This window comes from Nylanderia fulva, unplaced genomic scaffold, assembly GCF_048542155.1.
Source record: "Nylanderia fulva isolate GAGA-0341 unplaced genomic scaffold, ASM4854215v1 Scaffold67, whole genome shotgun sequence".
In the NCBI taxonomy this organism is placed as follows: Eukaryota; Metazoa; Arthropoda; class Insecta; order Hymenoptera; family Formicidae; genus Nylanderia; species Nylanderia fulva.
In genome coordinates, this window is record NW_028190775.1 from 507972 (window position 1) to 524747 (window position 16776).

The 16776-nt window shown below is 28.1% G+C and overlaps 2 protein-coding genes across 4 annotated transcripts; both read left to right on the forward strand.

Moving 5' to 3' along the window:
* Window positions 1-9948: 9948 nt before the first annotated feature.
* LOC114934364 (uncharacterized) lies at window positions 9949-13350 on the forward strand. 2 transcript variants are annotated; one of them, XM_085488277.1, is made up of 3 exons: window positions 9949-9996; window positions 10450-10593; window positions 11212-13350. In XM_085488277.1, exon 3 carries the CDS (start codon window positions 11319-11321, stop codon window positions 13347-13349), a length of 2031 nt encoding a protein of 676 aa, XP_085344403.1. In that variant the 5' UTR covers window positions 9949-9996; window positions 10450-10593; window positions 11212-11318; the 3' UTR covers window position 13350. The 2 variants fall into 2 exon arrangements, with proteins under 2 accessions (XP_085344403.1, XP_029162883.2); XM_029307050.2 differs by lacking the exons at window positions 9949-9996; window positions 10450-10593 and adding an exon at window positions 10595-10636.
* Window positions 13351-13470: 120 nt separating this feature from the next.
* LOC114936283 (uncharacterized) lies at window positions 13471-16341 on the forward strand. Of its 2 annotated transcripts, none has more exons than XM_085488278.1 (8): window positions 13471-13536; window positions 13686-13914; window positions 14342-14599; window positions 14759-14923; window positions 14995-15072; window positions 15161-15208; window positions 15555-15778; window positions 15870-16341. In XM_085488278.1, exons 2-8 carry the CDS (start codon window positions 13689-13691, stop codon window positions 16041-16043), a joined length of 1173 nt encoding a protein of 390 aa, XP_085344404.1. In that variant the 5' UTR covers window positions 13471-13536; window positions 13686-13688; the 3' UTR covers window positions 16044-16341. The 2 variants fall into 2 exon arrangements, with proteins under 2 accessions (XP_085344404.1, XP_085344405.1); XM_085488279.1 differs by having other exon boundaries at window positions 14342-14584; window positions 15870-16340.
* Window positions 16342-16776: the final 435 nt, after the last annotated feature.

The window sequence follows — 16776 nt, forward strand, 5'->3', positions numbered from 1 at the left end:
TAATAATGATAAAGAAAATAGCAGTGATTCGGAGTATTTGCCATCTGAAGATGAACTACATTTATTGGAACATAACGAATCACAACAGAAAAAGAAATTAGTTTTAGAGGAGAAATTAAATACAACTGCGTCTTCAGTATCGAATACAGATGTCTCGATAGAAAATAGTACTGCGTGCAACGACGAAGATATGTATGTAGAAATGTCTAATGCTAAAACTATAAAAAAAACTACTGTTTCTATTGCTTGAAATTGCAAACGCAACTTCCGCGTAATTTGGAAACTGTACATCGTGATGAACCTGAAGTTAAAAAATTCGCCCTATTAGCTAAAGGCAATCCGGAACGAAAAAAAATAATAGATATTATTAGAAAAAAAGGAAATTTTCAGTTTAACATAAACTCAGAAGCTAATAATGGAAAACTTATTGTATGCAGACGTCCCAATGAAAAACACAATAAGGTTGCTACAGACTTTATAGCATGTGGAAAATGCCAAGGTTTTTTTGCAAAACAAACCATACGGCATCATTCTCGAAATTGCTTTAAAAAAGATTTTAGTAAAAATAAATGCATCATGATTATGGGCAGAAAAGTGGCTTGCAGAATTCATCATTTGGCAAGTGAAACGTTAAAGAAAATTGTATTTCCAGTAATGAGAGACGATGAAGTAACAAGAATTATACGATATGATGAATTGTTAATATTATATGCAAATAAGTTATGTATTAAATATAAAACACAACACCAGCACGATGTGATACGTGCAAGGTTGCGCGTTCTTGGTCGATTCCTATTAGCATTGAAGAAAATAAATACAACTATTAAAGATTTCAAGTCACTCTATCATCCAAAAGTATACGATGATTGCATTTCTGCAATTAATATTGTAGCAGGTTACAATAATGAAGAAAATATTTACAAAACTCCAGCGGTAGCGGCTAATTTATCAACATTGCTTAAACATGTGGGAAATCTACTTATTACAGAATACATAAAGGCAAATGATTCAGAGAAAAAGAAATTAGTAAAAGATTTTCTAAAATTATTAGTTGTAGACATTGGAACAACAGTCAACAAAACTGTCATTGAAACACAATCAGCTTACAAAAGACGCAAAAAAGTGAACCTACCGTCAATGCAAAATATTCAAACATTGTATCAACATTTGGAAAAAGTAAAAAAAGAGGCCTATGAGGCATTAGAAAAATCTTTTTCTTACAAAAATTGGATCTCTTTAACAGAGGTAACGTTAACATCAATTCACGTATTCAATAGACGACGAGCGGGAGGAATAGAGCGAATACTTATCGAAGATTTTAAAAATCACGAAAGTATAAATAAAAACATGTATTGCGATATATATGCATCATTATCAGAGAAGAACCGAAGAATAGCAGAAAATTATAATCGATTTTGCATTAGAGGGAAATTAGGGCGTACCGTACCTGTGTTATTAACGAATGAGCTACTTAAATGTGTTAATTTGATTTTACAATTTCGTAAAGAAGCTGCAGTACCGCAGAAAAATCCATACGTCTTTGGATTACCTGGTTATAACAAAAATAGATATAGATATCTTAGAGCCTGCATATTAATGCGCAAATTTGCGCAAGAATGCAATGCAATTGAATCATCAAGTTTACGCGGTACGATTTTAAGGAAACACGTGGCAACTCATTGCATACAATTGAATCTTAATGATATCGATGTTTCCGATTTGGCTACATTCATGGGACATGCAGAAAAAATACATCGAGAACACTATAGACAACCGCTTGCAAGCAGGGATATTCTTAAAATATCACAATATTTAGAGGCGGTCCAAGGTAATATACAAGATTTGAAAGAATCTTCATCAGACAGCGAACTCGAAGATGAAAATAATAATCTAGATGATGAAAATAATAACGACGCAATGATGATGACGCACATGAATGAAGAAAATTTATCTTTAAGTAAATATATAGATATTTAAACTAATTTTCTATTTTTACTTAATAAGAAATACTAGGTGAAAAATTAAAGATATTACATTTTTTTTGACATTGAAATATAAAAATATTTATTTGATAGACTAGCACACAAACATGATTTAATAACGTCTTCTTCGGCAGCAAAAAAGTCCGAAAAACAAAAACATTCAAAAGACGTTCTAGTAATCTATGAATGTAAACATCTTTTAGCAGTGTTTATGATATATTTTGAATTTTTTATTGCTTGCAATAATACATTTTTAATACATCATTAATATACATTATCTTAAATTAGCTCTTTCTTTTTTATTGAATTAGTACAGAAATTTTTATTGAATTAGTGCATATATATAGTTGAAATTCGATTGTAACAAGTTCAATTTTTCACCTTGCGTATGTTTATTTGAAACGTATTTATTTTTAATGCTGACAATTTGTTTATTTCAGATATATCTTCACATAATACATCCAATAATATAATAAATGATGATATAATAAATGAGAAACCAAAAAATAAACGGAAAAGATCCAGTAAGTATTTCGCATTAATTTATTAAAATTCATATTTTCATTGTGTAAGTTATACAACAAGAATATTAGATCAATATTTGATGATTTTATAAGTATTTCTTGAAAACACTGTCTCTTTAGTTTAATATTTTTAAAAATGTTTCAAAGATTCTCTCTCTTGAATGTTATGGAATATTTAATAAAGTTATTCATAATGGTGTTTGTTACATATATTAATTGCTACATATTACAAAGTACATATTACTAAATAATTGCAATGTTTTATCAATATCATTTTTCTTAATTTCTTTGATAAGCAATAGTTAAAATTCAGAATTATTTTATGTAAAAATAATCGCTACTAAAGAAAAAAAATCATTTAGTTGAAAATAAATATTGTCATTTTTAGTGTATATATAAATACGTTTTCTCTTGCTATTCTTTTATGATTTTAGTAATTTTTAATAAAAAATGTAAAGCTAAAAAATATTGTTTATATTTTCTTTTATGACTATATTTTTAATAAAATGTAAAGCTAAAATATATAAAATATATAAAATTTTAATTTTATTTTCTAATATTTCGGTTAATTCACATCTAGTAATTTGGCATTTATCAATTTCAATATGTATGCACTATTTTAATAATATATGGTAATAATATATATTTTTCTAGCATCTCCTTATGGCAAAACCAAAAGGCAGCGTTGGACAGAAAAAGAAAAAGAAACAGTACTTCAAGCATTTTCCACACATATACTTAACGCTAAAAACTTAACGCTACCGTCTTTACGAGAAATTCAAAAAACTAACAAAAAGTATAGTTGTTTATTTAATCGGACATCGCTGCAAATAAAAACATGGATCCATAATAAACAAAAAGCTCTACGACAATATGAATAATGTCATTCTGATAATTGCAACTGCTTTGAATTCTTGTTTATTTCATTAGATAATATTTAAAAAAATGTTTTCTTATCATTTAATTAATACTTCAAACATAATACTTCAAATTTATTTTATATTCTTTCAAGATGTCAGTTTTCGACAAAATTTACACCGATAATGAAAGTTATTGAAAGTTGCAAACAATATAATTGTAGCTTTTAATTTTTTATGAATTTTTTGTTTTGTTTATTTTGAAATATTATTTTTGTTTTAGAAGCATAATAGCATGCTACATATAAAACGATAAAATATAAGTATAATATAATACAATAGTTTGAAAAAGAATTTAATTTGCAAATATATATGTATACATATGACCTCTTGTGTATCATAAGACTGCTATTCTATTGTAATTTATTTATTTTTCGTGATACACACACAAGACGGTATTGTGGACATTTTGTTGACTAACTGTACTTTTCTATTATATATACAATATTATTTATTGTATTACAATATGTATATTATATATAATAATTATTATATCACAAATGATATATATACATATATATAGATAATATGTTACATATAAGTAGGTTACATATTTATCTTACTTATAGCTTTTTATTATTACAACATGCTCATTTAGCGAACAGATGAAGATATTTATGTTCTTTGGAGGACTTAGGTTAGTGCGGACTATTTCTAAAAGAAGATAGCCTCAGTACTCTTAGTTTTAGACCAATGGGTGCTGGGACTGTCCTTAGTCGAGGACAGAGTCCGCATTGGTCGACGTCCTTGATCAAACTTAGACCAATGGGTGCTGGGACTGTCCTTAGTCAAGGACAGAGTCCGCATTGGTCGACGTCCTTGATCGAACTTAGACCAATGGGTGCTGGGACTGTCCTTGATCGAGGACAGAGTCCGCATTGGTCGACGTTCTTGATCGAACTTAGACCAGTGGGTGTTGGGACTGTCCTTATCGAGGACAGAGTCCGCATTGGTCGACGTTCTTGATCGAACTTAGACCAGTGGGTGCTGGGACTGTCCTTATCGAGGACAGAGTCCGCATTGGTCGACGTCCTTGATCGAACTTAGACCAGTGGGTGCTGGGACTGTCCTTATCGAGGACAGAGTCCGCATTGGTCGACGTCCTTGATCGAACTTAGACCAATGGGTGCTGGGACTGTCCTTAGTCAAGGACAGAGTCTGCATTGGTCAACGTCCTTGATTGAACTTAGACCAATGGATGCTGGGACTGTCCTTGATCGAAGACAGAGTCCGCATTAGTCGACGTTCTTGATCGAACTTAGACCAGTGGGTGTTGGGACTGTCCTTATCGAGGACAGAGTCCGCATTGGTCGACGTCCTTGATCGAACTTAGACCAGTGGGTGCTGAGACTGTCCTTGGTCAAGGACAGAGTCCGCATTGGTTGACATCCTTGATCGAACTTAGACCAGTGGGTGCTGAGACTGTCCTTGGTCGAGGACAGAGTCCGCATTAGTCAACGTTCTTGATCGAACTTAGACCAGTGGGTGCTGGAACTGTCCTTATCGAGGACAGAGTCCGCATTAGTCGACGTTCTTGATCGAACTTAGACCAGTGGGTGCTGGGACTGTCCTTATCGAGGACAGAGTCCGCATTGGTCGACGTCCTTGATCGAACTTAGACCAGTGGGTGCTGGGACTGTCCTTGGTCGAGGACAGAGTCCGCATTGGTTGGCATCCTTGATCGAACTTAGACCAGTGGGTGCTGGGACTGTCCTTGGTCGAGAACAGAGTCCGCATTGGTCGAGGTCCTTGATCAAACTTAGATCAGTAGGTGCTATCTCCTTTTAAGAATGGAGTTACTAGCTTAAATCTTCCAGAGAATATCTTTTGGTGTCTCCAGATGAGCATGCTTGTAAAATAAAGAGATGATTAAACTATAAGTCTGGAAGATAAACGCGTTATAATAAAGTAAAAGATAGTTTAATTACTTAAATATTAATATTGTCATACAACTCTGAAATTCAAATCACTTGTCAATACTTAAAGTGTTTATGTTCATTAAATCGCTACTAACATTTTCTTTTATTCTTTTACAAATGCATTTTTCTTTTTACGAAATTTTCGTGATTGAAATCCAGAGATTGTACAAAATTGACTAGTTGTATATAATTATTTTTTATAGAGAATTAGTTATGCAATGGATTTTACAAAAAACAAATTCATGCTAATAATACATATATGTGCAATTAGCTTATGTTTAATTTTGTTTGCTTAAAGTGTATGTTTTTTAAGACTACACTAAGCGCTTTGATTTAACATCTTGGTTTTAAGGCTCCTGTATACTCGTCGCAGCCACGTCAGAGGCGAGAAATTTCTTGCGGAATATTTTTAAATAAAAAGATTTCGATAAAACAACACTACAAATCTCTTTGTACACTTGTAAAATATACCGAAGACTAACCTTCTCTCTTGATAGTCAATCAGCAGCTGTAAAATAATTGAAACATTAGACTTTGTCATGCAGAATGATTGCACATGTGCAAAGACCAGATGGACTGGATCTGATATTACAGTCATTTTACAGCTGTTGATTGATTATAATGGGAAAAAGCTAGTTTTCGATATATTTTACAAGTGTGCCAAAGACGTTTGTAGTGTTATTTTATTGAAATATCTTTTTATTTAAAAATGTTTCGCAAGAATTTTCATCGTGTTTTTTCGCCTCTGCATGATGTCACGATTCCGATATAATCGGCGAGTATCCAGGAGTCTCAACTTTCAAATTTATATAATATAATATATTAATATATGTGTAATTTTAAGTAATTATAATAATTTTAATAATTTTAATTTTTAAAGTAATTATAATTATTCAAATTAAATAGGTATTTAAGTAGATAGTTTTACAAAAAATGTACGCAAAGATTATATGTAGACGACACAGATGTATGCTAAGTTTTACTGCAATTTTTTACATCAGTTTTTTCTGCGAATTGTATTTCGAGAATAGCGACCAGTATAGTCGCAGTCTTAACATCTACTGTATTTTTGTTCCATAATTTTTTTTTCATAAATTGTATTTGTATTTCTTATAATCAATATTTGCATTTGTATCAACATACGTATTTTTTCGAATTATGTATTGTGAATAACAGTTAATATTTACATTAAGTGTTTAGAATGTTCTTTAATGCATTTCAACATTCTTTGATTGCATAACAACAACTAACCATTTTTGAGATGTAACTAATAAAAAACCTATATTCTAAAAAATTATCACAATGTTGTTTTATTGTTGGTCTAATAAAACTCATTAACATCACACAAATGTACATTATGTACATATTAGAACAGTAATTCTAATATTGTACATTTTGTGTACATTATGTACACAAATGTATAATATTAGAATTACTATACTACAATACTTTCTGTGTTGTTTTTCTCTGTCGATCTTGTTTCAAAGAATATATTTTAAATATTTTAAATATCAGTTTTTATGTGTGACTATGACAATGCTTTACTGTTCTTGTTTACTCTAATTAAAATAGGTATTTTTTAGTTTTTCGTGTGTTTGCATTATAATTTCATAAATTTTCTATAATTTAATAGTAACTTTGTTAAGTGTTTTAAATTTTTTTATAAAGCGTTATTTTAACTTTATTATACATAATATGTACACAATAATCAAATTTTATTCTAATGAGTACTACGTATGTAGCTTTTATTATATTACTATATATAAAATTATATATAAACGAATTATTAGTTTATATATGAAACCATTTACATATATAAACTCATAATTAGTTTATAGATATTAACAATTACATAAACTAACAATATATATATAAAATTATAAATAAAAATATAGCTAAAATTACATACGTATATATATATATATATATATTTATCATAAAATTTGATTATTGCACTCGTATTATAAACATAGAAATTGAAATAACGTTTAAAAAATACTTAACAAAATTAGAATGTAAAATTATGGAAAAACTATATAAATGATTATAAATTAATTATTAGTTTATATTTATAAAAATCTGAAATTATCATGATTAAGTTATATACATATACATATATATCTCTGTTTCTCCATTTCGCTTTCTCTTCCCCCCCCTCTCTCATTCCATCTCTCTTTCTCTCTCTCTCTTTTATGTACACGCCGGATTGTGATAGATTTCATAATAAATTAAGCAGTGTTAATGATAAACAACATGGTAAAGTTTAAATTAATCTGTAGGCAAGTTGCAAATGACAAATATTTTTCGGTGCGGTATATGTCGCGGCGCATTAGAGGCGAGCGAGGAGAGACGCGTCATATGATACCGCGCCGAAAAATATTATCACATTGATTTTTTGGCGATAGGAAAATGACGCAAAAATGATATATATATCTCTTATGTACATATAAAATCTGGTAATACTTTATTTTTAATTATTTATAAAATTACATTAATATTGGACAGTGTATTTATACATATAACTTTCTGGAGAAATAAATTTGTATCGCTATGATATTTGTAATAATTATATATATATATATATATATATATATATATAAAATATATTTAAAGATTTACATTATTAATTATTACAAATATAATTATCTTAGTGATACAAATTCATTTTTCTAGGAAGTCATATACACAGTTATGAACATATTTAAATACACAGTCCAATTTAATCGTAAGATTGATTAATTGACTGAAGAAGTATTATAAGATTTTTATCTTTTGATACAGATCGATATATTTATATGATACATATAATATAATTTACTGCATAAATAAAATACAATATACTGCATAAATATAATACAATATATACATAAATATAATATACTGTATTTAAGTATGACATGATAAAGCAGTGTCTTTCTGACACATTCATTGAATGTACAAATTTCTTAATTAATATTCTAACGCGTCATTGTGTTTTTTTAAAATACGAAACAAAAAAGTATTTGTTTAATGTCGTCAAAATAAGAGTTAATTTAAACCAGTTTAAGTCATTTAGTTATTTTTAATAAAAAAATCAATCATATTTTATCATATGTCGTATATTTTAGTTTCTTATTTGACATATTATTTTATTGTCGTCAAAATCGCCAAAAAATAAATATAGTGTCGTCAAAGTATACAATGTCATCAAATTAGTCAATCTTCTGTTTCGGGTTAGTTTGACGACGTCGCCAAAGTATACGATTTATTGATAAAATTGTGACGACCGTCGTCAAAATAGCCAGAAGTCGTCAAAGTGTCCAATCTGTACCGAAAATCGTCGTCAAAATATACGATTGACATATATATATGTATATATGTAATTATATGTATATATCTTATGTAAATACGATATTGAGAAAAAATCTATATTAAATATTATATAATTAGTTATAGTATATTAAGTATTATTAAGTGTGTTGCATGTTAAGCTTTGTTAACCAAATAAGAATGAAAAGAGTTTTGTAATTATTTTGACTTCAGACTAACAATAAGAATATAAAATATATAGTTGCCCAATGGAGTGGATAGTAGTACATTTTATAGAAGAAAATTTAGTCGAAGCTGTACCAGTCGCATGGGTGCATGATGATATGTGTTATTGGCCACCATGCACTGGCAAAAAATTAATTCATTCTGTCGCAGTATGTGAAAAACTAGTATTCGGTGTATGGCCATTATTTAAAATTCGAAAAGTGGGAAGTGGACGTACCTACCCAGTGAACCAAGTAATATAGCAGCAATGTAATGGCAATGTAACCAAATATAACAGGTTATATTACCAAAATGTTACATGTAATTTACATGTAAGTTACTTTTTCCGATTCAGCAATATAACATGTTATATAACGTGTTATCTAACCATTACATAACAATTAATGTAACGGTAATATAACAAATATGATAGCTGTTATATTAATGCAATATAATAGTAGCTATATTTGTAATGTTACAGTTATATTGAGGTAATGAACGTGTTACGAAAGTTGAATAAAAATAGATGGATTCAAAATTCTTATTTATTCATAAAATGTTTGTATTACACCAAACAAAATAATTATGTGTATCAAATTAAAATGTAACAAACTTAAAACATTAGAAATATATCTTTTATATTAGGAACACATATATATCTTATATATATTATCAATCTATTTAATCCCAGCAAACACAAAATATAACTGCAATATAACAGAAAAGTAACCTGTGATATAACAGATGTTATATCTTAGTTACATTGAGGCTATGTATCTCATTATATATCTACAATATAACTATGTAATATAATTGTAACATTTTTTTGTTATTTACTCGTTACAATAAAGTAACAGCAACATAACATAAATATAATACATTATATAACAGATGTTATATCGAAGTTATATAGATGTTATATAATATGTTATATGACATTTACATAGATATTATAAAATATGTAATATAACGTCTACATAACTATTATATTGACATTACGTATTTTGAATTACGCGGGATTTATTTTAACAGTATAGCAACGCCATTATTGCTATATACATACATATAATTCCGTTTCCGATCTGTGCGACATGGGTAATCTGAGTGATATGGCGACATGAAGTGATTTTTCTTATCCGAGGTAATCCTTTTTTTCTTAATTAAATATATATGTGTTAAACATTGCATTAAATCAGAAAAAAATATTTCATCTAAATATATATACAATATTAAGTTAACATTTTTCATAATTTATTATCATAAAGCTATTCTGCCTACAAATTCGAGGTTATTGTTGATTGTGAAAATATGCATATAAAAGTATTTGAGTTTTAAATCTTTTGGCATTCCTTTAATATTCGCTCGCTATATATATATATTTTCATAACGATAAAGATGATAACCTCGCAAATTATTAGGTATATATATAAATTGTATAATAATTAATTATAATCATCAAAAGATACTTATATATATTAACAAATTGTACAACATACACACATATATATATATATATATATATATACATATATATATGCTATATTATAAAAATATTATCATAACTTTAATTTACATATTTTTTAATCCGTCACAGGTTGTACACGAAATACATATTGGATCCAAAAATTGTCTCGCCTTTCCGCCAGCCAAACAAATATTTGTCGTACGTATGCGTATACGTGCTTTGCAGTATATATATATATGGAACAGTGGAAAAATTATTAAGTCGTCAATGAAGGTATATATATATATATATATTACTTTGATAGTAATTTAAGCAGGTAATATTTACATCAATATTTATCTATTTGTTATCCTTTTCTGTGAAAATGTATTATATTATTTTATTTTTTATATATGGACCCAGCAAATATGTAAGTAATCAAGCATGTTACATGTAACGTATATGTTATAGTTGTAATTTCCCATTCATAAATGTAACATTTTTAATATAACATATATATTACATTGTAGTTATATTGTAATTATATACCAAATAGCACATTCATGTATCGATAAGTCAGTGCTATCTGGGATATAATGACAATATACCTACAATGTATAATATATGTTATATTAAAAATGTTACATTTATGAGTGGGAAATTACAACTAACATATACGTTACATGTAACATATGCTTCATTACTTACATATATACATAACATTTTATATATATACCGTGTTTGCTGGGCGAGGAATTGTTAGAAGATATTTATTAATTAACATTTAACTAGACAGCTTGATATATTTCTCAAAAAGAATGAATTAAAGTCATTAAATTTTCATGTTAATATATATTATATTGTCATTTTTTAATTAATGCTAATAAATGAATGAATGAATAACATTTTCAGAAAGGTCTCTTTCAATTTGTACGACAACAAATATAAGCTCGCTATTTTAAACACATCGACACGCATATTTTAGTACTTATATTAATACGAAATATTATTAATTCAACATGCCGAAGGACATAAGATTTTTATCTAAAAGACGAAAGAATCAATTAATCAATTGTCAATATAATTTACATAAAAATTTAAATTTATTACAATTAGTCGAATCAAACAAAGCATGTAATAATATTAAAGAAGCAACATTAACTCGTGAAGAATGTAACAATAATATATCTTGTAGAGATAATATATTATCTAACGATTCTAATGAATTTCATGAATTTGAGATAGAACATGATACGAATAACAAAAAAGAATGTAACATTGAATTAAAGGATAATACACCTACAACAAATATCTCCTATTGTAATAATGAGAATAATTTATGGAAGGATTTACAAATGTTAATTATTAATTGTAATATTCCACATAGCTGTGCAAACGAATTACTTCGTATTCTTATAACACATGGTCATGTGGAATTACCTTATGATGTCAGATGTCTACTTAGAACGCCACGAAATACATTTATGCATATTAAATCTATGGGCAACGGTCGTTACTTTCATTTTGGTATTTTGTCTTCTCTTGAGCGATCAATACAGATGTATTCTACATTTATAAAAACAAATGAAATTACATTAAATATAAATACAGATGGTTTACCACTTTGTAAAAGTTCTGGAAGCCAATTTTGGCCTATTATGGGATCAATAGAAGGAATAGATATTTACACATCACCATTCATAATCGGTGTGTACCATGGCATGTGCAAGCCCAATGATGCAAACGAATTTTTAACCGATTTTATCAATGACTTTATTTCTCTCTCACAAAATGGAATAACTGTTTTGAACAATAAATATACTGTTGCTATTGGTGCAATACTATGCGATGCCCCAGCTAGAGCATTTATTACACGCACCAAAGGCCATACAGGATATTTCTCTTGTCCTAAATGTATACAAGAAGGTGATTTTGTTCATAATAGAGTGGTCTTTCCACAAACTCATAATACGTTGCGTACTGATGATGCATTTAAAAATCGTGCCCAACCTGAACATCATACAGGTGATTCCATATTAGAAAAACTTCATATTGGAATGATATCGCAAATTCCACTGGATTATATGCATCTTGTTTGTTTAGGTGTTACAAAACGATTGTTACAAATTTGGCAAAGAGGAAATAAACATTTCAGATTATCGAAAGAGTGTGTAAATTTAATTTCACAGCATTTAATGGTGATTCAGCCATATATTCCAGTGGAATTTGCGAGAAAACCTAGAGATTTACGAGACATTGATAGATGGAAAGCCACTGAATTACGTCAGTTTTTATTGTACACTGGAATTGTAGTCATGAAGTCCACGATATCTTCAATTTATTATAATCACTTTTTATGTCTTAGTGTTGCAATTAGAATATTGATTGATCCACAATTGTGCGTGACATTTAATGACTATGCAAATTCATTATTATTGCACTTTGTATCGAATTACGGGAATATTTATGGTGACCAATATCTCTCATATAATGTGCATAATCTTATTCATCTAGCCAATGATGTAAACATGTTTGGTTCTTTAGACAACTTTAGTTGTTTCAAATATGAGAATAATATGCAAAAAATTAAGAAAAAATTGCGATCAGGAAAACCTTTAGAGGAATTAATAAATCGTACATCTGAAGAATTACAGCTTCCAATTCAACCGTGTCACAAAAAAAAATATCCTATTGTTATTTACACACCAAAAAACAATATTTCTCATCTACAATTCAAAACTTTTAAAATTGCTATTAACAAAACTGATAATTGTGCTTTACTGCATGATATGTCTGTGATTTTTGTTTTGGAAATTTTTGAAGACTGTGGGATTGTATTTATTCGTGCGCAACAATTTTTGAATCTTAAATCTCTATTTACTAAACCATGTCCTTCGGAAAAACTTGGTATATTCGTGATACCAAATATTACTTGTTTTAATATTATTAAAATTCCAGCGACACAAATACAAAGAAAGTGCGTAAAATTGAAATTTTTTGATGAAAGTAATTCGTTTGTTACAATATCACTTTTACATAGTAATAATTAAAATGCATTTTGAGTAGATTTGATATATTCTACATTCTTTACTTTTGCATAACTTTATAAATTAATTTTAACTAATACGTTATGAATATTTTAATATAAATATTTTACTTTATCTTTCGTCTTTAAGATAAATATTGTATATGCGTTGTAATTTTTGTGGAATTTTTATTTATGGATATCATTAATGTGTAAGTACAATTTTTTAAAATTTAGGCAATTAATATTTTCGCATGAATATATTATAATATATCTATAATATCACAGATATGATATATCTTTGTATGAAATGTTGATCAACATTAACTGTTTATATATATACATATGTATTTACCAACAGATAATGGATGCTTATACCAAACAAGATAAAAAACATTATGCAGTAGTTAAATTTCTGTCGGATGGCACATTTTCTGAAATTCCTACTGCCTGGCTTTGTAAAGAAGGTGAGACAGATCAATGTTGGTGGCCGCCACGAACAGCAAATAGCGCAATTTTAATTACAAATTGTGCAAGTCCAAATACCGACATATGGAGCAGACATGAGATAGAAATAATAAAATATTGTTGTAAGTACTTATACATTCTCTATATAGTCTCTATTTTTGAACCATATAAATATTTTTTCTTAAATTTAAAATTATTTATATAATAAAACAATAAATAAAACTTAATATAATCGTATATTTTACAATAATTGTCAAAATAAATGCGCGTATCAGCGCAGAAAAATGTTTCTATAATTTATTTGTAAATTTATTCAAATAAAGATTAATAGCTAAAAAATATATTTTATTATTTACAGCTTTGTTTATGTAATGAAATTAAATTTTGAAGTTAATATATAATATTTTTAACATTTAAAACATTTAATTCTAAATTGAAATTTAAGAAATACATTTAATTCTAATATTAAATTTGAGAATAAAAAATTTTTTTCAATCACGATGCGACTTATACGAAAAATTGACATTATTTTTCCTTTCTTTTTTACAGCGTCATTAGAATCAGCTCGAAAAAGTGCATCAGATGCATATTATCACACAACTGATGACGAACGATTAGGACGAGGAAAAAGACAATTGCGCCCATATAATCGATACGACAGTAGTGATGAAGAACACGAAGAAACACAATCTCGAAAATTTAATAAAAAACAACGTTATTCATGCAATCGTAGCAATAATAGTGACGAAGAAGAATACGAAGAAACACAATCTCGAGAATTAAACATTAAAGGTACATCTTGTCAAAGTATGTAAAACTTATTGCCACATACTTTTAGAGATTGTTTCATATGTAATCGCATATAAAAAGAAAGATCTTTAAATTGTATTATTACTATTTTTTTATGGTACTCATTTTATTAAGTATTAATAGTATTAATAGTGACTTTTAAATATATATTTTTAGGAAAAAGACTTACAGAAAAAAACTGTTCGAGTGCTATTGCATCTACTCTACCATCGTGTCCTGACAACTTTGGTTTAAATAATAATGTACTCTCTACATTTAATACACATAATGTCTCACAAAAAAGTTGTGGAAGCCGTTTTAATGAGACTTTGTCAAAGAAAGGTAACTCGCATATTATTTTTTATTATCTAAATATAATAGTTGTTATAATAATTATTGTAACAAATATTTAGGAATGGAAAGTGTTTCATTGTCTAAACAAAAAGAAAAGGAAGCCGAAGAAGTGGAAAACATACCCATAATATTTGATGGTACGTGTGTGTGTGTGTGTGTGTGTGTGCACATATGTTATATATGTATATGAGATATTAATAAAATACATTATTTGCAATATTTTAGGATATGTACCGTGTATAGAGGATATAAAAGAGAATGTGAATATAAAACGTAAGTAATTTTTTATTTCTTTTTCATTTACAGAGTATTTTACTCACTTACAAGGGACGAAAATTCAGAAAACCCTCAAAATTTATTAAATTTATTTAAATTTTTCAATACTTATTTATACATAATTTTGTAAAAATTAAAGAGATGCAACTTTTGTAAAAATTTTCTTCAAGGAGTGATTTCACTCCCTCAAATCCGGACAAATAAAAAATATTGTAGTTTTGTGTTACAGATGAACTACTCTATTTATACACAATTCAGAATAAATTCTGAATTTTCGGATTGCTTAATCTCTGGTTAGATATTTCATTCACTTTTATATACATGCATATGTGTCTTATTGCAGAGAATTTACAACAAATGGTACACATGCAAGCAACAGTAAACATCACGTTACAAGATATAAACCAACGTTTAAAAAGAATAGAAAAAGCTATTCTTACAAAATGTGTATCAAATTTTGATGTAAATGATAATATTATCACGAAATTTTTACCTTGTAGCACAGTAGAACGTATAAAGCAATTTGAATCATTATTGAAAACTACAGAAGAGGCAGTTACTCAATTTGTAAGAATTCTTTGTATATTACCTATTTTATAGCAATCGCATTTTATTTAAAAGCAAATTTATGTGTACAAAATGTACGTTATTTTTACAGAGAGAGTATTTGTTGAAAATAGGAGGAAACAACCCTAGAGATAATATACAACGAATTTTGAAAAAAATTTTCACGAATGAGTGTGCTATGAATTGTTCCATGAAAGGAATTCGAAACAATTTCCGAGTTGGTGACTTAAATATAATAAAAATTATTTATATAGATACCGTTTAATGCAAGATCTACGGAAACATTAGTAAATAATGAAACAACGTCCAATGAAACTATTATGTCGGAATCTTGTAGTGTTTTCTCTGATAGAATGTTGCATATATCGAAACTGTTATTCACAAAACTGTCAGCTCTAGGAAGGCTATCTTTTAAAATTTTATGAAAGAAGGAAGCAATATTATATAGAGAAGTATTTATTGAGGAAACTATTAATCTAAAAGGAATATTTTCCTTGTGGATCTTGGGGAGCCCATAGGCTTTAGGAAGAAGGGAGTCGCTTGAAAATAAATAATAATATTCTTTTTTGTTGATGAAATCTTTTTTCAACCATTTTTTTAGACAATTATTGAGGTCTTTTTCTATTTTTGTTGATGGATTGTTTTTAACTATGGTATACGTAGAATCGTCTTCTAGGAGACTTTCAACTTTTTTTATATAAAATTCTTTTTCTAATGCGACTGTAATGCTGCCTTTATCTGCTCTAGTAAATAAAATATTAGGATTTTGATTGCAGAATTTAATTGTGTCTTTATGCATGTGAAGTATAATAATTTTTCTTGTATGTCCGTTTTTTTGTCATTCTTGTTTAAAAATAATGAAAATTGTGGAATGGCAGCATTACGAATCGAAGTACGATTTCTGATCCCGTTAGAATTGCTCTCTATATCTTTGATAAATTCGTGTATGGCTACTTTTTTATTTAAGTTAACTGGGAGACTAAATTCACCTCCCAATT